At 36.8% G+C, this 27937-nt stretch overlaps 1 protein-coding gene across 1 annotated transcript; it reads right to left on the bottom strand.

The window, feature by feature from the left end:
* Positions 1 to 1094: 1094 nt before the first annotated feature.
* LOC307126337 (uncharacterized protein) lies at positions 1095 to 27937 on the bottom strand (the record flags this gene model as incomplete). Its single annotated transcript, XM_079816801.1, has 13 exons — positions 1095 to 1273; positions 5345 to 5407; positions 6777 to 6947; positions 7199 to 7279; positions 7386 to 7539; positions 13867 to 14027; positions 14327 to 14462; positions 14547 to 14677; positions 14813 to 14845; positions 24997 to 25251; positions 26921 to 27052; positions 27147 to 27219; positions 27716 to 27937. The coding sequence occupies 13 exons, from the start codon at positions 27935 to 27937 to the stop codon at positions 1095 to 1097; spliced, it is 1791 nt and encodes a 596-aa protein (XP_079672927.1).

The following is a 27937-nucleotide window of genomic DNA, read 5'->3' on the forward strand; positions in this document are numbered from 1 at the left end:
CAGGCTATGGAGGTCCCCTGTTGGATAGGTAGACATCGGTCAGGTCCCCTCTTGGCATGTTTAAAAATAAAAAAATAAATGCTTATTTGAAGTTATATTATGAAAAAAGACCTTAAAACAAAATTTTGTATCTAAGTTTTGTTTCTTCAAAATGACTAGAAACACAGGTCCCCTCTTGGTCAGTGTGGAGTGATGGTCCCCTGTTGGTAATATAGACGTGTATGTGTGTGTGTGTGTGTGTGTGTGTGTGTGTGTGTGTGTGTGTGTGTGTGTGTGTGTGTGTGTGTGTGTGTGTGTGTGTGTGTGTGTGTGTGTGTGTGTGTGTGTGTGTGTGTGTGTGTGTGTGTGCGTGCGTGTGTGTGTGTGTGTGTGTGTGTGTGTGGGTGTGTGTGTGTGTCGTGTGTGTGTAAAAACAAGTAGAATAGGTTCAGGGTGTTTGCATGGTGTTTTGACACTGGCAGTGAAGGCACATTTTCTTTTTAAAACCACATGCAGTGTGTGACCATGATTGGCACACTGTGCACTGTGACCATGAACGCCACTTCTTTCTTGCGTTCTTCTTCTTGTCATCAAAATGGACACGGCAGACACAGCACAAATTGCCTCCATCTACCAAAGGAAAAACACAAATATTTTGGAAGTCAAACCAGTTAGTTGAAATCATACTCATCACCATATTCAAAGCAAACCTCTCAAAGGCAGCTTGTTGCCAATTTTCATCTGTTGCCAAATGAAAATGTGTATATATCACATCAATTCATCTCAGATCTTGCTGATGCTCAATCCTAAGATAAAAGCAGGTCAACAAAGAAGAGTTCCTGGGTTCCATTTCATAAAGCAGCTTTAGTATATCCCTGAAATAAGGTTTTCCATTAGAAATGGATGTAAATCAAACCTGAGACAGAGGGGTTAGGGGTCTGCACGTTCTGCCTGGAATCTGCCCCTTGAAAGACTTACAAGTGAATCTAGTTTAATGCTGTTGTATCCTAAATTAAAGGATTGGAGAGTGATTTGTCAGTTTGTCACTGTCTAATTTTTTAGTCTATGCTTCTGTTTCCATATCTGTTCTTATTGTAATCTCTTGAAACGTTTTTTTAATCTGTGCTGCTGCTAGTCTTGGCCAGGTCTACTATGAGGTAGAGCTCATTCGTCTCAATGGGACTTCCTGGTAAATAAAAATAACCCCAATGTGGAAAGATACCTTTATCTCTAGTCATCACGATGGCTACAGAAGTCTCTGTTTCTGTGGAATCTTCTTCCATCTGCTGTGCACCTTAAGTAAATAAAACAAAACACAATAACAACTTTCTTAATACAAATTTGAATCTTAATCACAAATGTATAATTCAGTTTGTCAGCATTTGTACTGTCAATAGTTCATTAGTAATTCAGTGAATGAAAATAGACAGTAACATTATTTGCATCTAAATCTAAACAGCCAATTCAAAGTATAAATGATCAGAATACCAACCTTATATATGCTGTTTAATGTCACCTGGAAAAATACTGTCTCCGTAAAATGTAATTTTTTAAAATTTTTGGGTCAAATGTCAATAGCAGACTTCTCAGAACAGAATTTTTAATTATGCTCAAAATTAAGCAAAACCAAAAACTGATTTGTAGCATTTGGTAAAATGTATTACGATTGCCATTTTCACACATGGCCTCTAATATTTCCTCCACCGACTTTGTCTGGACGGCATCTGCTGTGTCTGTTGATTTGAAAACATTAAACCATAACACAAAGGTGAAAATTTAATCTTTTGATTTTATTTTATTATTTCAATAATGTATACAGTGGTCAAATGTGCTGTTTAATGACCACTGTTACATATCTATTAAAGCTACACTGTATAGCTTTTTTAGTTTATTCTTAGCTAAAAACACTTAGTTCTTTCAAAAATATATGTGCTCATTAATGTATATTTACTTCTTTCAAGTAATAAAGTATTCTCGTAAGTTTATAATATGCCATTGAAAATACATACGGTTATGGGTTCGAATGCGGGTCACCATGTTGCCCCTCCATCTTGAAAGTACATTAGCCAAAGAGGGACATACCCGTAAATTCAAGCTTCGCCTTTGGCGTTTTAACACTCGATGGCACCGTGTCCAATGTGGACGAGGTCGAACTGGAAGCCATATTAATCTTGGACTAAATCGGCCACCGTAGGAGTTAAAACGAAATCGGAATTGAGAGGAAGAGAAACTAATATTCACTGGATGGTCATATACCTTTTAACCGCTAGATGGGGGAAAATATCACACAGTGGAGCTTTAAACTATGCTTCTTAAGGGGATAGTTCACCCAAAAATGAAAATTAGCCCATGATTTACTCACCCTCAAGTCATCCTAGGTGTATACAACTTTATTCTTTCAGACGAATACAATCAGAGTTATATTAAAAAAGGGACTCCTGAAACGAAGTGACGCATTTGTGTAAGAAAAATATCCATATTTAAAACTTTTTAGACTAAAATCTAAAGCTTTGACGGCTCTCATGGATAGGGCTGGGCAACAAACTCAAGCCCCTTCTCTTATATCGAAATTCTCTGCTTTAAATTTTTTTTAGTTTTAGACTCTAATTCATGAACGGTGTTTTGTTTTGCTCTATCCTCTGCGCTACTGCGTTCGTCAATACCATAGACCAGTGGTTCTCAAATGGGGGTACGCGTACCCCTGGGGGTACGTGAAGGCATTCCAGGGGGTACGTGAGATTTTTAATTATTGCCTACATATATTTAAAAAGAAGCATCCATGCAAAAATACTTTAAAAATAATTCTTTAATAAATATTTCAGAAAAATATAAGTATAAGTTCATAAAATTAATTTTATATTCAGTAGGCTATTCGATTTCATTATCCTAAAAACCCAGAGTCTCCCCCATACCAGGATGGAGAGGTGGTGGTCCAGTGGGTTAAACCACTTAACTGATATGCAGAAGGTTGCTGGTTCGATCCCAGCGGTCACCACCAGTGTGTCCTTGAGCAAGGCACTTTACTCCACATTGCTCCAGGGGGATTGTCCCTGTAATAAGTGCACTGTAAGTCGCTTTGGATAAAAGCGTCTGCCAAATGCATAAATGTAAATGTAAATGTAAATGGTTTGACCCAACCTGTCATATGCCGCCTGGCATCACCTGTCAATCACTTGGATCAACAATAGGGTGATAGGGTGAGGGCTTTTAATGTTCTGTCCCCGACTGGAGTTGTCCCCGGAAATGTCCCCGTTTTACAGCTCGTTCCAAACAACCCGCAGATATATTGGAAAAAAAGCGCCCAACCAACATACTGCTGCTACGCTGACTCTACTTGGTAGCGCACGCTCCGCCCGCTTCAACTTCATGAAGAACGTACCGAGTCGAGAGCAGACAGAGCGCCATTATCGTCAAATATCAAAAGAAACCTCGTTGTCGCTTTCAAGGTAGTAACATACTAACTATTCGTTTTTAATTTAAAGTAATATTGTATGTGCTTTATAACAGAGCCTCAACAAGGTGCGGGATTGTTTTGTCCCCAAAAGATCTGCAGTCACAACGCAGTGATTACCACACATCTGAACTATAACTTCAATATAAAAACCTTAACCCTAACCCCAAACAATTACACTTGCAACCAACATGTGCAGAATACATATACTTTCTGCTTAAAATAATCCTAAAAAGCTAAATAACAAGACCAATTAAGGACAGTAAGAATTATTTTCAAGCATAAACGTAACAAAACTTTTGAAGTAAAAAAAGTAATTTATATAGTTGCCTATAAACTTAAATAAAATTATAAAATGTTACAATATTTGTTGAATAGTGTTATTTATCATATTTATGTTTTATTTTTGTTATGTGTTTTTGTTAAGTCATGTTACAATATTGTTTTGAACTGCTTATTTACAATGGTTAGCTTACCAATAACTGTTTTCATTGTTTGTTTGTTTTTTTGTGTTTTTTTATTGTATTAAATCCAGACCAAAAATCCTAATAATCAAACAAATGAGATTTAAGTGATATTTTGACCACTCAAATATGAAATGTCCCCGGTTTCCATTTCAGAAATATGGTCACTGTTTTCACTACATTAGTTTGAATCACTACATTTTAGTAATGATAAATATTTGCAATAAATTTAGTCATGGATTATTATCATTTAAAATGTTCGAAATAGTAATTTTTTTTCAAATGTTTGAATTTTGTATGCGTTTATCTGTTCCAAAGTTTAATAAATCAGACACTGATGGCACAGTGCTCTGTTTTAAGTCTTTTTTTTCAACCAAAAATGCTTTGCGCTGGTTAGGGGGTACTTGGCTGAAAAAATATTTCACAGGGGGTACATCACTGAAAAAAGGTTGAGAACCACTGCCATAGACTGTAAAAAAATATGGACGTAGTGTCCGTGACGTCACCCATAGGATTCTGATGAGCCGTTCTGAAGCGCAAAGTATGGACGAGCCATCTTGGCAGCGCGTCATCGCGCGTCACTCCCGGATAACAGAAAATGTGCAAAAAGGCAGGACGTGGGCGGAGCTTAAGTGACGCGATGACTAACAGACAGCAGATAAATGGCTATCCACCTGTCACTCGAAATGGCCACGCCCTTAATTTTGCAGAATTTTAAGGCTTTATATAATGTAAACGAATGAGTTATAAAAAAATTCACCCCCCTCACAGTTGTCATGAAGGGCAAAATGAGCTGTATAGACCAAAAGCACAATTTGTACCAGGCTGTAAACATGTTTTATTCTGCTCTAAAGTTGGCCATTTTAACATGGGGCTCAATGAGATTCTGCTCCTTTCTGGATCCTGTCCCTAGTGGCCAGTAGATGAATTGCAGTTTGAGGCACTTCCGTATTGGCTTCAAGAGAAACTGCGGGAGGTTGCCGCTTGGTCAATACGCATGTGTCAAGGGTTCAAGGGTCAAGGGTTACTCTTTCGCCGTAAGTCGACTTGCGTACCACTGACCGCCGAAAGCTATTATTTTAGTCTTCTATATGGATATTTTTCTTACACAAAGAAAAATATCACTTAGCTTCAGAAGGCCTTTATAACCCCCCGGAGGCGTGTGGAGCAGTTATATTATGGATAGATGCACTTTTATGATGGACAGATGCTGCACTTTTATGGACTTCAAGAATGACCCAACAAGTCACTGCCATTATAAAGCTTTGATTAGTCAGGACATTTTTAATATTACTCTGATTTTATTAGTCTGAAAGAAGAATGTCATACACACCTAGGATGACTTGAGGGGGAGTAAATTATGGGATAGTTTTCATTTTTGGGTGAACTAACCCTTTAAGTCTAATGTTATATATTTATTTAAAGATAAAATAAAAACAACTCAACGTACCTTCTGCATCCATGTGCTCTGACATTCCCTCTGCCATGTCAGTGGGGTTGAATTGTGCAGCATCTGATTGATATTTTTAGGTGGGAAAAAAACATTTGTGTAGCATGAGCATAACAAATAATTGGCCTCCCTGCATTACTGGAGAAAAATTATGAATCACATAGCAGTATCAATGAAGGAATGTAATTTGCAGGAATTATATACATATAATTGAATAAGTGAATAGTTTGATGAGCATGAAAAAGATAAAAACCATTACCAAGGGCCACAGTCACTAGTCACATTCAACTAAACAGCTATAGGATATTCTGGAGAGGTGCCTTTTTAGAAATTGTGTTCCATTATAATGCCGAAACTGAGAAATATTGTAACATTCCTTACAAACTGTCAAAGACACATACAGAATCTATAACCTGAATATGTTCCAATTAAATTTTATTTATATAGTGCCAATTCATAAGTTCTCACAGCACTTTTCAAACATAGTAGGTCTAGACCATACTCTTTATAATATTATTAACAAAGACCCAACAATTCCCATGAACAAGCACTAGGTGACAGAGGCAAGGAAAAACTTCCTTTTAAAGGGGTCATATGATGGTTCTAAAAAGAACATTATTTTGTGTTTTTGGTTTAATGCAATGTGTTTATGAGGTTTTAGATTAAAAAAAAGTAATTGCTTCTCTATGCCCTGCCTTTCTGAAACACATCAAAAGTATCGGATTGGTAAGTTTGCATTTGTTATCGTAGAAACGGTCTGTGCTCTCCCAGGTCTTCCGAAATGCTCAGCACAGTCGAATATTTGGGTTGTGCTGTTCTAGAACAGAGTTGTAACTAAAGCTTAGCCACTGTTTTCTAATTGTCTCCTCTTTTGGAAGGCCAAACAAAGTAGTTTGGCTTTCGCAACGAAAAACACAGCGTCTCAATGACATGGTGGCGCCGACGAGAATAAAAGTTATGCCTTCTTTCTTTGCGTATACATTTGGGTGGTGTTATGAAACTCTGCCCCCATAGACTGACGTAGATTTGTCGTGTGTTTGAATAAAGTGTTTTAGGAAGGTGTGGCTGAGCCTTAACTTTTACAAAGAATATCTCTTTGGGTTTGAGACTTTGAGCTTTGTAACTTTGCAGATCTTATACATGCACAAACAGCTACATAACACACTTAAGAGAAAGGAAAACAAGAAATCGCATCATGACCCCTTTAAGAGGCTGAAACCTCAAGCAGAACCAAGGCTCAGGGTGGGCAGCCAATCCACCTTGACCAGTTGGGATGAAGAGACAGAGAGAGATGCAATGGCCCAGCACTATACAAAGACTCACATGTAGGCCTGAATTATTCTTTAGTAAACTTTTTTCCCCCACTTTGCATAGAGCCAAATGGTTTGCCAAAACACAAGTGGAGAAAGACAATTATGGTAATGTCACTTACTTATTTCAAATGAAATCTCCTCGGCAGCTTTTAAAATTGCTTCTAGTTGTTTCCTTCCATAAAAGGAAGGCTCTCTGAGGGTTAGGCTGTTGGGCAGTCCAACAACGTTAATGGCCATGCCCTGATTCACCAGGGACTGGTAGGGGAGCCTTCCAGTACCTCCAGCCTCCTCTGAAAGACACGGGCACACACATGCATGCACACGTTACACAGTTGGACAATTGTGACTCTCATCTAGTTGATAGCCAATGTACAGGCTGCAAACAGTCATTTTGGTAAGGTGTCATAATCTAATGGTTGATGGGTACATTAGCTAATTTATTCATTTGATAATAATGCCATGGATTCATGAAGGTATATTAGGTTATCAAGATAAGCAGTTTCTTTAAATCAGTTTTAAAAGTATTTGAACTTATACTTACTATATTTTTGGTTGAAAAGCTCTTGCACTTTTCCTACCAGAACACCGACTTGATCTTTAGGCATTGCGGCTGAGGAGCTGGCTACTGATGTAACAACAGACAACAATTAATTTCATAAAACTGTATTATGTATATTTGCACTAAATGGACCAGAGTCCATTTCTGTGGATTTTCATATAACCAATACCTTTGAAATGCAGTGCAAAGTTGTTCACTGTGTCCGACGAATCAAGGAAATCAGTGGCTCCTTTGCTGCTCAGTTCGAACACCTCTAGTGTGGACTTCTGGCGGTCAAATGATAAAACGGCAGTTTCCACACCCAGATCCTCAAGCTTGGACACCTTTACAATATTTTTTTTTTTTAATTCTTTTTTTTATTTTGATTTTACAGGTCCATACATTACAATCAATGATATTACCTGTCATACTTCTCATTAAGACATCTGCAAATGTACATTAATAACCCCAAAAAAAAAAAAAAAGCATCACAGGCTCGGTAAGTAGTACTAACATAAGCAAGGGTCCAATAGACCTTCATTCTACATTACATATGCTTAATAATATTTAGACATAGTAAAATCAGAAGGAGAACTAAAACAAACATGATGGGATAAACCTCAATGACTCACAAAGCCCTCTTCCGAGGGGGAATTGAGAAAAAAAAAAAAAAACCAAAAAAAAAAAACCAATACCGAGATCCATTTTAAACAAATGATGGTCGTAATGGAGTGATATACGTTATCCATCTTTCCCATCTTTTCAAAAAAGTCCCCTGCTGCAATCTCAAAGCAAAAGTAATTCTTTCCATCTTGAAAATATCATAGATAATGTCAATCCATTCCTCCATGGTAGGTTTTCCTGGTTTTAACCACCTTCTAGTAATAGCTTTTCTACTAGCAGCACTTAGGATTTGAAATAAGTATTTGACATGAGAAGAAACATTTTCTGTTGTTAAGGCACCTAAATATAAAGACTCAAATTTAAATTGAATGTCCATCTGAAAAATGCTTTGCAAAATTTTATAAACCTCCCGCCAAAATGGAATCAATAATGTACAGGACCAGAAAATGTGAAAATGATTTGCTTCGAGGCACCCACATTGTCGCCAGCAAGCCGAAGAATTGGTGTAGTGCTTCTTCTGAGCTGGAGTAATGAAAAACCTTATAAGGTTTTTCCAGCAAAACTCTCGCCATAAAGCTGAACTGGAAGTTTTCCACTGTATCTCACATAAGTTCTCCCAATCTTCTTCCTTTAGAACAAAGTTTCCTTCCCGTTCCCATTTTTGCTTTACATACAATGAACTGCCTTTTGTTTGTTGTAGCCCCTTGTATATTCTTGCGATGAGCTTCCGGTTAGAGCCAGCAAGATAAGCCTCTATAAACACTTTTAACAAAATGTTATCCCAGCCTACCGTACACTTCTTCTGCATTTGGTCAATATAATGCCGGACCTGAAGGAATCTGTAAAAATCGTCGTTAACTAAGCCAAATTGCCTCTTCAGATTTTGAAAGCTATTTATAGTCCCCTTATGCAAAAATGTACAGTACGCTGTTAAACCTTGTGAAGTCCATCTCTTAAATCTTACGTCCCATCTATTAGGCAAAAAATCGGCATCAAATGCACACCATCTCAGGACCTTTACCCCGTCCTTCAGGTTACTTTGAGCTATTACCTTGCTCCATATCTTAAGTGACAAACATATCCATGGGTTTCCCAATTCCTTTAAATTGTACAACAGGTCCTTATCCCCGATTGCAGCCTGAATTGGAAATTCATCTGACATAGCACCCTCAATCCCCTTCCATCTAGCACAGTAATCTGGGTTGCACCAGCATACTAATGGCCTCAATTGAGCAGCAGTATAGTAGTCTTTTAAGCATGGGAGAGCGGCCCCGCCCTTGTTTTTTGTCAATTGTAAACTCTGGTATCTAATTCTTGGCCTTCGTCCCTGCCAAATGAACCTTGAAATATACTTGTCCCACTCCTGAAATTGTTGGTCAGGTATATCTAGTGGAAGAGATTGAAAGAGATACAGCAATTTCGGCAAAATAACCATTTTGACAGATTCCACGCGTGATCCGAAACTAAGAAAAGGTAGAAGGTCCCATCTCCTTATGTCTTCCCTAATCTTTTTATTCAAGGGGAGGTAGTTAAGTGAGAACAATTTTGTCAAGTCTATTGGAATGTTTACCCCCAAATACCTAATTGAAACCGAGTCCCATTTCAAATTATACTTATTTTTCATATTAACAGAAGGGCTGTAATTAAAACAGAGAATTTGTGTTTTTGGAACATTCAGCTTATATCCAGAGAAGGATCCATATTGCTCCAATAATTCCAATAGTCGTGCCAAAGACTGCTCAGGGTCGGTTAAATACACCAGTACATCATCAGCGAACAACGAAATAATTTGTTCTCCCCCATACATAGCAATTCCTTTAATATTGTTGTCCTGAATGATCCATTGGCTCAGGGGCTCAATAAAAATTGCAAACAGGAGGGGACTAATTGGGCAGCCCTGTCTTGTTCCTCTTTCTAATGTAAAGGGGCTAGAGACAGCCCCATTTATTTTAATTCTTGCCCTTGGGTTATCATAGAGAGCTTGTAATGTTTTAATAAATGTACTATGAAATCCAAATTTGTCCAAAACTTTATATAAAAAAGACCAATTTACACAGTCAAACGCTTTTTCTGCGTCCAGCCCCACTAGTACTGCATCTAAATTATATTCTGTTATATGGTTAATTACATGTAAAGTCCTTCTGATACTGTCTTGAGTTTGTCTTCCACGAATAAAACCCGTCTGGTCAAGACTAATAATTAATGGTAGCAGTCCCTCTATTCGTTTGGCTAGTATATGGGTAAATATTTTATAATCCTGGTTCAACACGCTTATTGGTCTAAAATTACCGCATTCAGACTTGTCCTTCCCCTCCTTCGGAATTAAAGATATTACCGCCTCCCTCCAGGAGGGAGGTATACTGTTCTCTTTAAGTACCCAGTTAAAGGTGGACTGCAGCACAGGGGTCAAAGAACCCTCCATGACTCTGTACCATTCGGAAGGGAACCCTTCCGGACCTGGAGCCTTATTTGGTTTAAGATGCGATATGGCTGAGCGAATTTCTTTCTCTGTTATTTCTGCTACGAGATTCCTACTTTGTTCACTATTCAATTTAGGCAGATGAATTTTCTGAAAGAAATCCTCCATTTTCCCTCCATCTATTTGAGGTTGGGAATATAGTTTTTTATAATAATTTTCAAAACAATCTTGTATTTCATTTAATTTGTAATGCATAGAATTAGTAATAGGATTTTTTATTTTATGAATTGAATTCTCTGCTTGTTGTTTTTTCAGCCTATAAGCTAGTAGTTTGCTGGCTTTCCCACCCCCTTCATAATATTTCTGCTTTGTAAAAATTAACTTTTTTTGTATATCCTTCGTATAAATCTCATTTATTTCGTTCTTTTTCTTCCTAAGTAGCTCTCTATTTTTTTTTATCATTTGTGTCTTTGTGGTGTTGTTCCAATTGTTTTAATTCTACTTCCAACTGAATTAGCTCTTTTTGTCTTATTCTCTTTAGATGAGCACTGTATCCAATTATCTTGCCTCGAAGCACAGCTTTACATGCATCCCATAATATTGGAGGGGGAACTTCCCCATTGTCATTCTGTTCTAAGTATTCAGCAATATCCTTCTTAATTTGTTCCTTCATCTGACTCAGTACAAATGTGTTCAACCTCCATAAGGTGTCTTTCCGGTATTGTTCCAGATTTAATTTTAAATACATGGGGCTATGGTCTGAAAGGTCTATGCTCCCTACATCGCAATCCACTACCCTGTTTAGATCTAGAGCAAAAGTAAAAAAATAATCAATCCTCGAATACGCCAAGTGTGGATTTGAAAAAAAAGTGTAGTCTCTCTTTGAAGGGTTTAATTCTCTCCAGATATCAATTAACCCGATTTCTTTCATAGCCAGATTGATCTTTTTACTTATCAAATTGGGCTGGGCTGTGTGTGTATTTGAGGTGTCCAGTTTAGGATTTAACCTAATGTTGAGATCCCCTCCGCAGATTAGGACCCCATGGGTCTCTGCTGTTATTAAATCGAATATCTGTTTGAAAAACTTCCAGTCAGAGTTAGGAGGAGCGTAGATGTTAAATAGAGTAACCAATGAGCCCTCTAGATTTCCCCTTACGAGAATAAATCTTCCCTCTATGTCCTTTTTTTCAAAAATGGGTTCAAAACTAGTCTTGTTAGATATCAATACTGCCACCCCCCTCCTGTGCCCCCCCTAATATGATGAGGAGTACTGATGTTTAAAGCCCAATCTTTTTAATTTAGCGTGTTCTGTATCCGAAAGATGTGTTTCTTGTAAAAACGCCACCTCAACTCTCTCTCTCTTTAGTTTAGTTAATATTTTACTTCTCTTGATGGGGTTGACAAGGCCATTCACATTATAAGTTGCTATTTTAACTGATTGCATTCAGTGTAAGGGGAAAAATGAGAAATTAAATAAACCCCAAAAAAAAAAAAAAAAACCCATAATGAACATGAGTACCAAAAAGAATCACAGGTTACATCCCACAAACTACAAAGAACCGCAGCAGGAACTGCTGCAACACTCAAAACACAATAAGAACAGAAATAAAAAGACTTCCAACTGTGGGGTCTTAATATTGACCCTGATGAAGCCCTGATGGAAAAAGGGCTCTGAGGTAAAGCCTCCCCCCTAACAGGTGGGAGAGGGCCTTCATGCATGATAACGTCTCTGTCTTGGCAACATATAAAAGAAAAACCCACCGACGTTTACATTATACCATTGGTTATGCAGCCCGTTCAAAGTTTCTTTAATAAACAGGACGTGTTAAAGGTCTTAATTCCTCTCTCTTCCGGGAATCCCGAACGAAAAAAGAAAAAGAAAATAACGACTCAACGGACTCACCCTTTATATTCCCAGTGAACTCGCGCACAGCAGTTTTCAATTCACTAACAGTCATCCTGAATCCTGGCGTCTAAAAGCCTGTAATTTTTCCTTATAATCCAAAGCCCTGCCAGCTCTGTGCCGGTTCCCTGGTCTTTTGACGGTATGCCACGTGAACCGCTGAATCCGCTCCAAAAGCGAGATCGGGTGTTTAATTACCGAAACCGGGAACCCCCTCTTCGCCATATCTTCTGTAGCCTCCTCCGCCGAATCGTACATCACAACTCCCTCCTGGTAGAAAACTCTGAACCTGGCGGGGAACGGCGTCTGAAATCGGATTTTCTTCTCCTTCAATATCGCTTTTGCTTCGGCATACTCCCTTCGCTTTTTCAAGACATCCGGGGCATAATCGTGATCAAGGTTGACTCTTTTCCCGAGATATTGAAATCCTCGCTTTTGCCAGGCCATTCTCAGCAGCTCTTCTTTCATCCTGTAGCTTGACATCTTGACAACGATGGACCTCGGCGAGGCTTCCCCAGGCGGCCTCGGCATCAAGGCGCGGTGAGCTCTTTCCACTCGAAGTTCAAATGTAGCCGGAAGCTCCAAGCCCTCCCGCAGCAAGCACTCCACATACATCACCATCGATGGGGAATTTTCCTCCGCTCCCTCTTTAACGCCGTGAATTCTGATATTTTCTCGTCTGGAGCGGCCCTCTAAATCAGTCAGCTTAGCGTCTAGGTGTATTTGAAGGTGTAGCAGCTCCTGCACGGTATCCTCCGCCACTTGTAACCGTGTTTCAGTCGCATCAATCCTCTTCTCCGCCTCTTCGATCCTAGTATTAGATTTATTAATTTCTTCTCGTATCGCATTCAGCTGCTGACTGCTGTCTTTTCTGAACTCTCTCAACTCTTTAAGTATGAGGCCAAAGTCCCCGGTCTCACTTTGACCCGCTCCGAGTTGCGTATGCGTATCGTCATCATCATCCTCCATTACGCTGCTAGGCGATGAAGTTTGGCTAGCTCCTTCGACGTCGAGTAACTCCTTCTGCTTTAACTTTTTATTTTTCCCTTTGGGCATTCTCGAGACCCACTGTCTTAAATCACTCTGTAAACTAAGTTTGTTTCTAAATATTCGAGTTGTAGTGGGTAACTATGTCCGAAATTGTCGGGAGCACGTTCTCTAAGCTGCCATCTCCTGGTTCGTCACACCGGAAGTCACCTTTACAATATTTAGATAAAGAATACAACCACAAAAATAGTACATTTATACACAAAATAGACAAAACCTACTTTTAAAAATCTAACACACACTGAAGAAACAACTTATAACAGGGCTTGGTAAGGACCACCAGGGTTGCATTAACTATACATTAGCTGTGTTTACATAGAGTCCAATATCCAACTACAAATTTGACTCATGGCCATTTGTGACTTCTAATGCTTCAATTGACCAACTTGATCTGAATAGACTAGACCCACCAGTAGGAATTTAGTTTGAGAGGGTGGTATGAGCCTTTGACAATTTCTTCAATGTGAGAATATTTGTTGTTGATAGCCTTGTAAACAAAAATCAGCTAGAATATTTATTTGGGATGAATTCATTTGAAATGCGGAAAAAAATCTACAGATAAACAATCCAGTTGTCTGTCACAATGTTCTGATCACATCACAATTGTTGTCAATCATCCTTCCATCTAATAATATAATAATACCACTAATGCCTAGCAAATGAAGCATGTTTCCAAACCTCTAACTTCAGCTTTTTAAGGTGCATTTTGATTCGGGCATCCCTCATCTCAGGGCTAAGGTCCTGCCCATGTGCCCTCAGTGCTGCTGCCTCTTGGGAGTATTTAATTTTTTCCTCTTCCGCCAATGTGGCCCACCTGCCCTTAATATCATTCATTGAGCCTAAGGAAAAAGTAGATGCACAGAAAACTTAAAACTTTAGAGTCAGCATCTCTTTTTTAAAGTAAATTTATACAACGACAATCTGTCCAACACACTGGTTTACTTGAGTTGTGAAACCCATTTCTCTGTAACAACTCAGCAGTCTTACACTGATGAATGCAATTTGTGTGAGTTAAGTGCTTGCCAGATCCTATCTTGAAAATCTGTTTCAAAACCCCTGATGTAAACAGGGCCACTATGTACAACAACAAACCATTTAGTATAACAATTAAAAGCAGCCGTTAAATTTTGTCTCTCACCTTTGTGTCGAAGTATGTCCCTACAAAAAAGATTGTAAGGCGACAGCTCTCTAACATGAGCTTTGGCCTTTGATGGCTGGGGCTCAGACGAAGCTTTTGTCATTGAAATGGTTCTTTTGTAATTACCAATCCAGTTCTGAAAAAGAAAGAATAACAAAAGAGTATTACACCAATGTTTATTTGACGTTGTTTGTTAGTGTAGCACTAAAGTAAACCTTACTTCTATGACACTAGTGTCCAAACCAGTGGCCGATGCAGCTCTCGGAATCAATTCGCCACCTACTTTTGTCATTCCTTCCTTAAAGAAGGATTTCAGGGTTTCCCTTTGATTTGGACTGATTGGAGTTCTCTCTTGTTGAATAACAACAAAGAAAGAAAAAGCTAGTCAGTAATACATCAGTAATAATAAAAGACAGTGTTGCAGATCATACCATCGTTCTCAGGCACACTTGCCTATGCTTCTAGATTACCAACTGTAAGGCTTACCTCTCTGGGCCATCTTCAAACTTGAAATTGTTGCTGTAAAGGGAGACAAAAAAGTTAGGTAAAGAGATATTAATGTTACACAGGCAGGCAGACACCTGGATAAACAGACTGACAGGCAGACCTGTGCTTTTGGGTTTTATTTTTTCAAGTTCAATGTCGAGGACAGCAATAAATGTGACACACACCGAGACCACATTTACCTCTCTATTTACTTCTAATATATTGCCATTTATCTTTTGCATGAATGTAATTGTAAGCTTCCTCGTGTGGGATCAAATCCAGCCAAGCTTTGTTCAAATCCACATAACTTTATTTTACATTCTAGTCAAGATCCCAAGGTTTCCAAACAGCCATAAAATATGTATTGGGTTTTAATATTTCACTGAAATTAATCAATATGAGTCTTACAGTGTGGAAAAACTCCTTTTTACAGGCTAACTTTGCGCTTAACTAGTAAACTAAATTTCCCCATTAGCTTCAGGTGTAAAAACATGCTTATTAGCAACGTTAATGCTCACATAAAGCCAGGGGCCGATTAAGTGATTTGGGGGCCCCAGGCAAAATACAGGAATGGGACCCTATACAATAGACCCTTTTCACAGACTGTGATGATGCATTTTAACGGTCATCAATATCGTAAGTCCTGCAGTGTTTTTTGTATTTTCATTTTTTTTTAAATATATGTACATTTATAACACTAATACTTTGTATTTTATTACTTTTGCATCTAATTACAATAAAATAGTTAGCGCTGCTGTGAGGGTGTTTCTGTAATAGCGTCTGGGAGTGATGGTAAAAATGAACATATTTCTCTCTTTTCACTGCCGTTATCAATCTCACTCTATTTTTTCCCTCTTTTTGAAAGTTGTGAAATCACAAAAATATTTAATGTATTCTCTCATTCACAGCTATAATAGTTAACCCAACTATGACGACTTCCGCTCTGAGAAACCCGGAAATGTGAAAAGGGTCTATTGCACATTTATAACCTTGAGGTTCCTTTCACTGTTGTGATGATTGCTGCTGCACGGCCTTGTCCCATAGTTGTGTCCAATTATTAAATATTTCATGTACATGTTATAAATAATTGCTTTTGTCATGTTGTAGATCCTTTGTTCACGTGTAAACAGGTACAGTATTAGAGTAGGTTGGACACTAGGTGGTAATTTTCACTGCACAATTGTTTACACTACACAGTGCTGTATAATTCTAAACTTTTAAATTCTAAACTACATTTTATTAATCAAAAAGTATGTGTAATTAATTGAAATCATGGAACTTTAACTTTAATTTAACAGCAATTTATTAAAAGTTTAACAAAATATATATTTATTTTTTTTAGGCCTATGTCTTTTTTCTGGTAACCAAATTAAGGTAGGCCTATACAACACGTATCTTTTATTCCAATAAAAATTAAACAAATCCTTTAATTTTTGTACTTTCAAAGTGAAAATGGAATTTCCTGTTTATGGTAACTTAGGCCTATGTCACGGAAATGTCACGGTCAAATTTTGGATGAAAAAATCCAATTCAAGTCAGCACACTTCAATCAAATCGCGATGGACTACTAGTGTATGTGAATATTAAACGGCAAAAATACTATTTAAATATGAATCCTGCATGTTTTATGTCTCTGTGTGAAGGAATTGTGCAGGCGCGTCTGCCCCATTCATTCCGTGATATTACGCTATTATGAATGGACTTCGTGATATTACGTTTTCCCTTATTGAGTAATTATTTACAGTATAAATGCTCGGTTGTATGAATGGTCTTACCTGAAAATATCAAGCGGGAAATATCGCAACGTTGCCGCGTCATCCAGTAGATTTCCAACAACCAGCGAGCTGGAATCCTCGAGGATTGGATCTGGAGTCTTCGCTTGTATTCGTATCGCTGATTAACCATGTGGATGGATGATAACAGCCTTCTGAGCCTACCAGTAGGCACAGTAGGCACCTTCTAGCCCATTCCTATGGGCTGATAACCACTGATAACGCCCATTCAATCGAGTGATAACATTCGAAGCGGGTGGCTATCAAGTCTTTTAAGCTTTAGCTTTTAAATGCTTTGCATCTTGTCCATTTGTAAGTAATAAATTCCCACCTGTGCATTTACACCCCAAATCATTATATATTTTACAGGTAACAACCCAAAGGAATGGGGCCTCAGCATTGCTGTGCCAGCCGTGGCAAATACTGGAGCATCCTTCATGGAGATGGTCAGATGAAACTTGCAAGGCAAGATGAGGACAAATGGAAGAATAGCTTTCTCAATTTGCATGGTTCTTGGGTTATTTATATATATTTAAGTTATGTTTAATTCCCTGTAAAGTGGGAATAAAAACAATTATTAAAATGTCCTCTATTTTTAAGGCCCAGTGTCCGTGAAGATGATGTGGTGCGTGGGATCTGGTGTTTGTGGGAAACGTGAAGGAACCTCTCCCAGCTTCTACTGTGATGTTGCCCTGATGACTGAGGTAATTCATCACATAGGTGATGCAGTTGCGGTCAAAAGTTTACACACACATTGCAGAATAAACTGCTTCATCAGGGCAGTCCTAAATAAAAAGACAACATGCTAATTTTTATGATCCCTCTTATTGCTAAAATATTTTTTTTTTTTAACAGATACAGCAGTGTGAATATAAACTTTGGAGCGCAACTGTACATCTATCGCTTTCATTTAATTGAGCCAATTATAATAATCGATAGATCTGTTTTATAAACAATTGTTTTCTTTCTGTTTTCTTTTTCTTTTCTCAAGGTATATATTTTTTGCTTTCCTGCTTTGGAACATGTCCATTCTCATCTACTGTGGAGAGATGGTGCGCAAGTTTTCTGCCGATGGAGAGCTTCTGGAACATTGACATAAACAGCACTTTCCAACAACTTCAAAATAGTTGGTGATGAACAATAAAAAAAAAAAAAAATTGTGCCTTTGGAGTTCTTCAGGTTATTTATTTATTTTTATTTTTTACTTTCATTCACCGTAATGCTGGAATAAGATTTTAGAATAAACCTTTTGGTCCTAACTTTGGTGCTAGTCAAGGTTTAAGAGCTTAAACGTTTGGTAACACTTTAGAATAAGATCTCATTTGTTAACATTATTGAATGTATTAGCCAACATGATCTAACAGTGATGAGCAATATTTTTTTACAGTGTTTATTAATATTTGTTGACCTTAGTTAATCAAATATAGTTCAAAGCTAGTTAATTACATTTATAGCCATTGTTCATGTACGTTAAGCATTAACTAATTAACTTATACAGCTTTTGATTTTAAGATTGCATTAGTAATAGGGGTGTAACGGTACACAAAACTGACGGTTCGGTACAGCAGGGAGAGAAAACTAAATATAAAATTGCTTTTTTTTTCAACACACCTCAAACACACCTCAACACACCTTCTGATGTTAATTCATGTTTATTCTTTGACTATAATGAGATGATTGCATTCACTCGCTCTGCGCTGCCGCTTGAACTGACGTGCCTTTACAGTGATCTGTCACGTCACATTAAAGAGCATCAAAATGGCATTTATCACTCGAATTTCATGATAAAATGGACTGAATACTTAATATGTTTGTGTAGGAATTTGGATTGAAGTGTGTTCTGTGCGTAAAACAAGCCGACTGTTAAAGATTGCCATCATACTGTTCGGTACACACGTGCACCACACCGGAAGTCCTGTACCGAAACGGTTCGGTACGAAATTACGAATACGTTTGCCGTTACACCCCTATTTAGTAAATGTTGAAATAAACATTAACTAAGATTAATAATTGTTTAAAGTATTAGTCATTCTAAGTTTATGTTAAATGAAGTAGTTAACTAATTAAACGTTATTGTAAAGCGTTACCCAAAGTTTTGAATCTTAGTGTTGTACATGGAATGATACTTTTCTTTACATTTTGTTTGTATTAATTCATGTGTTGTGTGTGTGTGAGGTACTGTGTGTTTGCTTCTGTGTGTGTACTGGTAATCCCTATGTTATTGGGACCAATTGACCCCAAAAGTATAGTAATACCAGTAAATTTTGACCTTGTGGGGACATTTTTTTAGGTCCCCATGAGGAAACAATCTTATAAATCATACAGAATAATGTTTTCTGAAAATGTAAAAAGGCAGAATGTTTTCTGTGATGGGTAGATTTAAGTACCATTGTATGAGGAAGATTGTGCATATAATCCTCATTGTCCTCCAGACGCTTTCTAAATGAATTTGTGTTTTTGTGAATTGTTTCTTGGGATTTTCTTGTGCATCAACAAAAAGGTTTGTGTATTTGTTTTACAGATTGTTTTGTCAATAAATGTAGAGGGTTTCAATTTGGATTTGTTTATTATAATAAATTGCAGCTGTATTATTAGAAAAATTGAATTATAAATGTATTTAATTATATAATAGTGTATATGTAAATTACGTTAAAGTTTACTTTAGTTCACATTAATTGCTTTCAATATATTGAGCAGTGCACTTTAACTATAGTTTGTAAATTACTTTAAAGTTTACTTTAGTTCACATTAATTGCTTTCAATATATTGAGCAGTGCACTTTAACTATAGTTTGAAGATATTAGAAGCAATTATGAAAGTACATATAAAGTTGTATTAAAGTCCCACTTAAGTTGTTCCAAAAAATCACTCTTAATGGCAACTTATTACATTTTATTTCACCTAATATGTGATACATTTGAAATCAATTACACCTAATGTGCATTCAGTGCGCCAAAAACAATGCATTTAATTCCCACTTAAGTGTATTTTTAGCTGACATTAAAATATATTTTAGTTCACATTAATTGCTTGTCAGTACATTCAGAAGTACACTTTTACCATATTTTAAAGTACATATAAAAATATACTAAAGTCTCAACTAATTGCATTTTAACATGAACTTAAGCTGTGATACATTTGAAATTAATTACAAATCAAATGCACTTAAGCGGCGAAAATATTACATTTAATTCACACTTAAGTGTATATTTAGCTGACATTAAAGTATATTTTAGTTCACATTAATTGCTTTCAATATATTGAGCAGTGCACTTTAACTATATTTTGAAGACATTAGAAGCAATTATGAAAGTACATATAAAGTTGTATTAAAGTCCCACTTAAGTTGTGCCAAAAAATCACTCTTAATGGCAACTTATTACATTTTATTTCACCTTAATATGTGATACATTTGAAATCAATTACACTTAATGTGCATTAAGTGCGCCGAAAACATTGCATTTAATTCACACTTAAGTGTATTTTTAGCTGACATTAAAATATATTTTAGTTCACATTAATTACTTGTCAGTACATTCAGAAGTACACTTTTACCATATTTTAAAGTACATATAAAAATATACTAAAGTCTCAACTAATTGCATTTTAACATGAACTTAAGCTGTGATACATTTGAAATTAATTACAAATCAAGTGCACTTAAGCGGCGAAAATATTACATTTAATTCACACTTAAGTGTATATTTAGCTGACATTAAAGTATATTTTAGTTCACATTAATTGCTTTCAATATATTGAGCAGTGCACTTTAACTATATTTTGAAGACATTAGAAGCAATTATGAAAGTACATATAAAGTTGTATTAAAGTCCCACTTAAGTTGTGCCAAAAAATCACTCTTAATGGCAACTTATTACATTTTATTTCAACTTAATATGTGATACATTTGAAATCAATTACACTTAATGTGCATTCAGTGCGCCGAAAACATTGCATTTAATTCACACTTAAGTGTATACCTTTAAAGTATATTATTTGTGCAATAAGTAAAGTGCTAAAGTGCACTTTTTTTTCACAAGGGCTCTGCCAGTACAAAGATAGATCAAAGTGACATGACGTTAACCAACCATTCAGAAACGTTCGTCATCTGTTCCTGGTCCGACTCCGGTTCAAAATGATAAGGTTGCTCAGATGTTGCCATTATTTCTCGAAAATATACCCTCAAATGTTGTCAAGGCAACACTCCACGTGTGTTGTGGTGTTGTGTCGGGTCGAACCGAACGCCCCACAGAGCAGAGGGGGCGGGGTGAGCAAAGCTCATTATCATTTAAAGTCACATACACTGAAATGACTTGATGAAAACTGAGCTGGTTTTGACCAGGTAAAATTTGTGTTTTCTTACAATACTAATGAGAATTTTTAATTAAAGTATATTACAAACTTTTCATTTAGACACTAAAGAATCATATTAACTTGTACAAAAATGTAATTCTATGACCCCTTTAAAAACTATGGATGATTATTTTCATCCTACTAAGAGAAACAATGTGAAGTCGCCTGATTTGTCACTGGTTTGATTTACTGACACATAAACAGCAATGAACGATTTTGAGACAGAACATCTCTGACTGTACATGAATCCTTATATATCAGAAATCACTGGTGATTTTAGACCCGCACACATGATCAGTTCATATCAAACAATCTATAACAAAGCAATAATGACGCATGGGGAACTTTTTTACTCGTAGGAGTGTTTGCGCCATTCCTGTCGGATCCAATAAAAGGCGCAGCATCGTTTTTTAATTTCAGTCTCTGCAAATATGCAGCAACTGTGGTTTTCCACATTAAAGGGGAGGTTGAGCAGCTTTTTACGAAGGCTTGATTGTGTTTATGGGGTGCAGTCTAACATGTGTTCATGCTTCATTTGTTTTATTTTTTTAACACCTTATTTTTCACATAATTTACCTTTATTCTACGCCGCTGTGTCCCTTCTCTGAGAAACGTCCGGATAGCTTCCTAGTTCTATGAAGCCCCTCCCTCAGAAACGTGCAATGGGCTCAGATTGGTTAGCTTTATTTTTCAGTTCATGACCCCTTTAAATGTGAATGAGTTGCTCTGTTAGATCTGAATGCTCATTTATGGGAATGCAACATCTATTCATTTTCATCATTGTGTTTTTACTCTTGTGTGTTTGTCAGTTCAGTGTAAATATTGTGGCATTCAAGTGATGAAGCAGTCAGAAATTCTTAAACACTACAGACTTAGGCATGGCCATTTTGGGCATGGTCATCACTTTAAAGAGTGCGCATGTGCGTACATGCTCTAGTACATAAGGACGAGCCTATGATTGAATCTGGAAATAAAGCAAAATAACTGAGAAAATGTTGAATTAGTCCTCAGATGCCATGCTCATAATTTATAGCAAAAAATCTAGCATTAATTCAACCTTAAACGGATTCATTAAAATAAGTTATTACTCCGACAATACGGTTTCAGGAAACAGTCGTGACTAGCTAGTTGATTTCTTCAGCGATGCATCATACTATGGTAGTTAAGCAGTGAGTTATGCCGTTGTACGGGAAACACACCCCTGATCGGTTCATTGTTTGACCATTGTTCACAGGTGTCCCTTGTCTTTTCATCAGTAGTCTGTGTATTTAAGCCCTCATGTTTGCTGTGTGTCTTTGGCCTGTCCACACAAAACTGAACATTATTTTTGGCCAGGCTGACATACAAAGAAATGATGAACACATGCAAAAACAAGCGGACCAATGAAATGTGTGCTTTTTTCCTGAAACCTCTAGCTGTCGTTTGCCTTTTTTGCCAAAACATTTGGTCAGATATAAATACCTTCACTTAGTTTAGTGTTTTATTCTTCCTATATATATTTTAAACATCTTCTTTTGACATTTTTGGGGGAACTATTATGGAGGACCAAACCTGCAGAGATTAAAAATAAATAAATGAATGAATGAATGAATAAGTAAATAAATAAATATACAAATATTTAAATGAACAAATAGATACATAAATGTGATAATAGGAAAATAAATGACAGAATAAAGGACTCGAAAAAATATGATTAATTTTTTATCAAATTAAATGTTGTATTATTGTTCCCTTCATTTATTATTGATATATTATTTATATATATTTATTTATTATTTATATATATTATTATTATCCTCCTCACATCCATGTTGCTCACGAAAAATTACAAACAAATGGATCAATAAATAAATCTAAAAATAAATACATGTGGGTCAGATTTATATTTATAATAAATATAAAAAGATAAATAAAATGTATTAACAAATACATAAAAGTAAAAAAAATCTATATAAAAGCAGAAAATAATAAATTAAGGGAAAGATAATACACAATTTAATACTTATTTTATTAAGTTGTTTATTCTCATATTTATTTTCCTATTATCACATTTATTACATTTTTTTATTTATCCATTTACATATTTGTATATTTATTTCATTATTCATTTATTTATTTACTTATTAATTAATTAATTAATTAATTAATGTATTTTTAATTTCTGCAGGTTTGGTCCTCCATAAACTAACCCTGCTCTGAGCGGCGTTATACATATGGCACCTGAAGGCAAAACCAAAAACTTTTTATAAAAAAACATAATTTAGTAATAGTAGAGTAAGTAAAACAGATTAAAATAAATGATTGTGAATAATGACCAAAGAATAAAAATAAACATAATAATATTAAACACAATGAAAATAATCATTGTGTTGTAAAAGTTAAATAGACGAATATAAGGATTGTAGCTCTTTCACAGCGACACAGACACAGGCGAGTTCCTTAAAGGGACAGTTCACCCAAAAATGTCCATTCTGTCATCATTTACTCACTCTCAAGTTGTTCCAAACCTGTAGGAGTTTCTTTCTTCTGTTGAACACAAAAGAAGATGTTTAGAATATATTTGGGAAGAATAAAACACTAAGCGAAGGTTTTTATCTGATCAAAATTTTTCCCTACTATGGTAGTCAATGGTTGCTCTCTCTGCTTGGTTACAAACATTCTTCAAAACATCTTCTTTTGTGTTAAGCAGAACAAAGAAACTCATACAGGTTTGGAACAACTTGAGGGTGAGGAAGTGATGACAGAATTTTCATTTTTGGGTGAACTGTCCCTTTAACACAGGCGTTTGTTCCTTTGGCCGATCCGGTTCACGTCCTGAGAACTTCATGCTCATGAAAACAGAACAAAATACGACAAACACAAAATGGCGCTTGTGGTGGTCGAGGCCAAGAACAGGCAGGACAGGAAGTGATTTCAAACAAAGTCCATACAAAATCAAAACTTAAGATGTAGGTTAACTGAAACTAATCTGAGCCGTGCATTCATTTGAGTGATGACGGATATTATGGGATGTCTTGATGCAGGAGATGCAGAGAACTTGATCTTGACCTTTTAAGAAACTTTAACTAATGCTGTCATGTAACAAATCTGCTACAAAAATAAAATAGATAAATGAGTTGCTACAACATTGAAATAAAAAATGTAAAGCCTGTACAAATACTAGAAATCGTGAATGTAAATAATTGGGAACCATGTTTTTGTGTGTGTTTTTTAACAGTGTGCATTTATTTATCTATCATTGTAACGTTGATTATTTTTTCATATGGTTCACATCATTGTTAGCTTCATCTTTAGTAGATGAAGATGAAATAAAGTCACAGGCGATGTTGTGGCCACTCAAACCAGTGGACACGTCACACACACACACAGACCCTGATCCGCTCTGGAGCGCCATCTTCAGGCCTCCAGGAGAATCCCTGCATGTTCCCGACTGCTGGACTTACACTGCTCTATATATAAGGACATGAGATTAGCCTTTGAGCTACTGCTACATTACATACTGGATTCAGAAAAATACACTTCTTAGTTCTCAATCTACCATTTTAGAGACAAAAACTGTAAATTAAATGTAAACTACATCTCATGAATTACATGACAGCGCCATTATTATACCACATGATATCATGACTTCAAAACAAATATTGTTGAAAAGAAAATACCACAATGTCTCTTTATTCTCTTATTTATTTATGCAGGATGAAGATACAGATCCAGGATCCGCAACAAGATACACTTCAAAAGATATTATTCCACATTTATAGATTTACTGCTTTAACAAATCAGTCATGTGATATTCATGAGTCCTGTCTGTCTCAGTGATGAAACTCTTTATATAATGTGACATGTAGAGAAGCTCAGAGCTTATGAATATAGTGTCTCATACTGACTTTTGTACAGTAATCTATAGCAAACATCAAACACACATTATTCCTCATTAATGCAGGTTAATATGTTAATGATTCTTCATGATTATCATCTAAAATCATTCGCTGAAGGTTCAGAGTTACTGGAATCACATTCTGCAAAGCTCATCTTCTCTTAAGGGGAACAGCAGGAAACCACTGAAAGTGTTGCGGTTATTCTGGTCATCATATATCCTCGTGCCAGACCAAAGTTTCACATAGACAACATCTCCAACCTCCAGGATCAACACAACTCCATTTGAGGAGTTTAACACATCCTGAGCCTGATAATCATGTGCTATAACCACACGCTTTCCATTCTTATCAATAGATGCAGCTGCTCCAGTTCCACCATGACCATGAACAGAGACTCTGAACATGTAGGCTCCTCTCAGTGGGGCTGTGAAAACACCTGAATCAAACAACAAGAGACACAGAATCAGCTTCACACAGTTTCATGACCAAACACACTGTGTTATAGTTTTAAAAGATGAAGATCATTTCATTAATTCTCTTACACACATTACACAACATCAGATCTGAAGATTTTCAAAAGCAATCTGTGATCAATCCTACATACAGGTTTATTTACTTTGTTTTCTTTTATATGATTAAATTTTATAATCATTAGTCGTTTATGTAGATTTATATCAATAGTGGTGCTTACGAAGCCCGGGGGGGGGGGGGCGAAAAAGTCAAAAATCCCGACTTAACATTGCAGCGAACTTATCAAGCCACGCCCTAGCAACCATTTAGAGCTCCCTAGCAACTGATCCCATAGACTTCCATTGAAAAACATCAAAGGGATATCTTTAGATAGAAGTGTCATAGAAACACGAGGGTGGGTTTGTTTGACTCAGGGCATCAACAGCCAATCACAAATCACCTTCAACACTTCCTAGCCATGCCCTAGCAACCATTATCAAGCACCCTAGCAACCCAAATCCACAGAGGGATATCTTCACATCTAAATACCACAGAGGCACGGGGGTTGGTTTATATCATTCATACTGACAAACAGCCTTTGGAGGATCATCATTGGCAGCTGCCAATCCATAGCAACCAAACAGAGTACCCTAGCAACCATTTAGCAAGACCTATATCTCTGCATCAGAATATCATAGAGACATGGGGGTTGGGTCTTTTGACTCATGCTAGCATACAGCACTTCCAATATGCTACATATGCTAACAGTGAATAGCTACATGCTAATAGCAATTAGCGAGGGTTAGGGTTATAACATGATTTAAACTAGTCAAAATGTGCTAGCATCATGCTAACAAAATATTAATTGTGTTAGCATTGTGCTAGCAAAACATGCTAATTATGTTAGCTAATCAAACTAATTGTGTTAACATCATGCTAGCATTATGGTAATTGTGTTAGCATCGTGCTAACAAAATGCTAATCATGTTTGCATAATGTTAGCAATCATGTTAGCTAATCATGCTAACAACATGCTAATCGTGTTTTTTTGCCACTGCAAGCACCACTCTAGTCATTCTAGTTTATTCATATTATTTATTTAATAATTGTATTTCATTTATATCATGTATTATTTTATTATTATTCATTTGTGTCTTTATATTTTATATTCCTTATTTATTTTGTATTGTTGTTTAATCTTATGACTGTGGTCTGAAGGGATGTTTGCTTCATGAGTAGGAGATCAGAGAAAGTCTCCATTTCAAGGTTTGTATCGTCACAGGACGATGTTGTGAAGCAGTGATTTTCCATTTCCCCCCCTTTGTATAACAACACTTGTTGAAATTGTACTGGCCAGACGAAATCTGAGCATTGAGACTTACGCAACTAAGATTATTCAATAAAACTTTGCTCTTTTTATCATCATCCCTTCGTCTCCTGCTCCTGCTCTTCTCGGAGTCAAACTCTCAGGCTGATAGAAAACTGTTAACAGAGTCTTGAGGAACCAGACAAGACTTTCTGTCGACAGGTTTGCTCCACACACCAGACAAACGGATATCTTTAGACAAGATCCGGGGCTGGATGTGATATTTCTGACGTGAAGATTCCTCTGATCTAATATTATAATATTTATGACTCATTTCATTGATAATTACCTGTGATTGGGTTGTAGGCGTTCCCTATGTTTGTGAAGACGTTCCTGTAGTTTAGTGTGATGTCAGTGGTAAAAGGACCAACATATCCACTACCAGATTCCATCAGTGAAGCTGAAAAAGCAATCTCTCTGTCTGTTGTTGAAAACATAAGCAATATTGTGATATATTACTGTATTACACTGAGAATGTATTCACTGAATTTAACATCACTCAAGCTAATATTAACCTCTGTTCTCCTGTCTCAACTCCTCCACTTGACTCAGAGTAAGATTTGAAGTTTCTGTGAAGGAATAAAGATTCTGTTAAATCACATTTACACTTTATTGTAATAGAAAACACAATTTACACAGTATACACTCAACTTTAAACTGATATTTACACTATGTAATGTATTGCACTGGTGTTTTACTCTGAGGATCATTGATAAAAGAGTGAATGTTTTGGTGAGGTACCATCAGTTTTCTTCTCCAGCTCTTCCAGGCTAATCGTCTGTTGTTCTGCAGCCTGTTCAGCATCTCTCAGTCGCGTCTCTAAAGCTCTGATGTTTGCTTTCTGCTCTCTGTTGATTTCTTTCTGCTCTGTGTCCGAGGCGGTCAGTTCTCTGATGTTTGCTTTCTGCTCTGTGACCGTGGCGGTCAGTTCTCTGATGTTTGCCTTCTGCTCTGTGACCGTGGCGGTCAGTTCTCTGATGTTTGCTTTCTGCTCTGTGTCCGAGGTGGTCAGTTCTCTGATGTTTGCTTTCTGCTCTGTGACCGTGGCGGTCAGTTCTCTGATGTTTGCTTTCTGCTCTGTGACCGTGGCGGTCAGTTCTCTCAGGGCTGCATGGATGTCAGGGAAGCACAGATGGCAGTATTGTTGGCTGTCAGTTGAAAATTCAGCTCTCAAAGTGTCTGTTTGAGGTGGATTCTGTCTTCTGTCCTCAGAGCTGAGCTGTTGACTGATCTCGTTCTCATTGAGTCCTCCATTGACAAACACAAAGGTTTCCAACAGCAGCAGTAAACACACTAAACCCTTCAT

Source organism: Gobio gobio (assembly GCF_949357685.1).
Source record: "Gobio gobio genome assembly, chromosome: 5".
In the NCBI taxonomy this organism is placed as follows: domain Eukaryota; kingdom Metazoa; phylum Chordata; class Actinopteri; order Cypriniformes; family Gobionidae; genus Gobio; species Gobio gobio.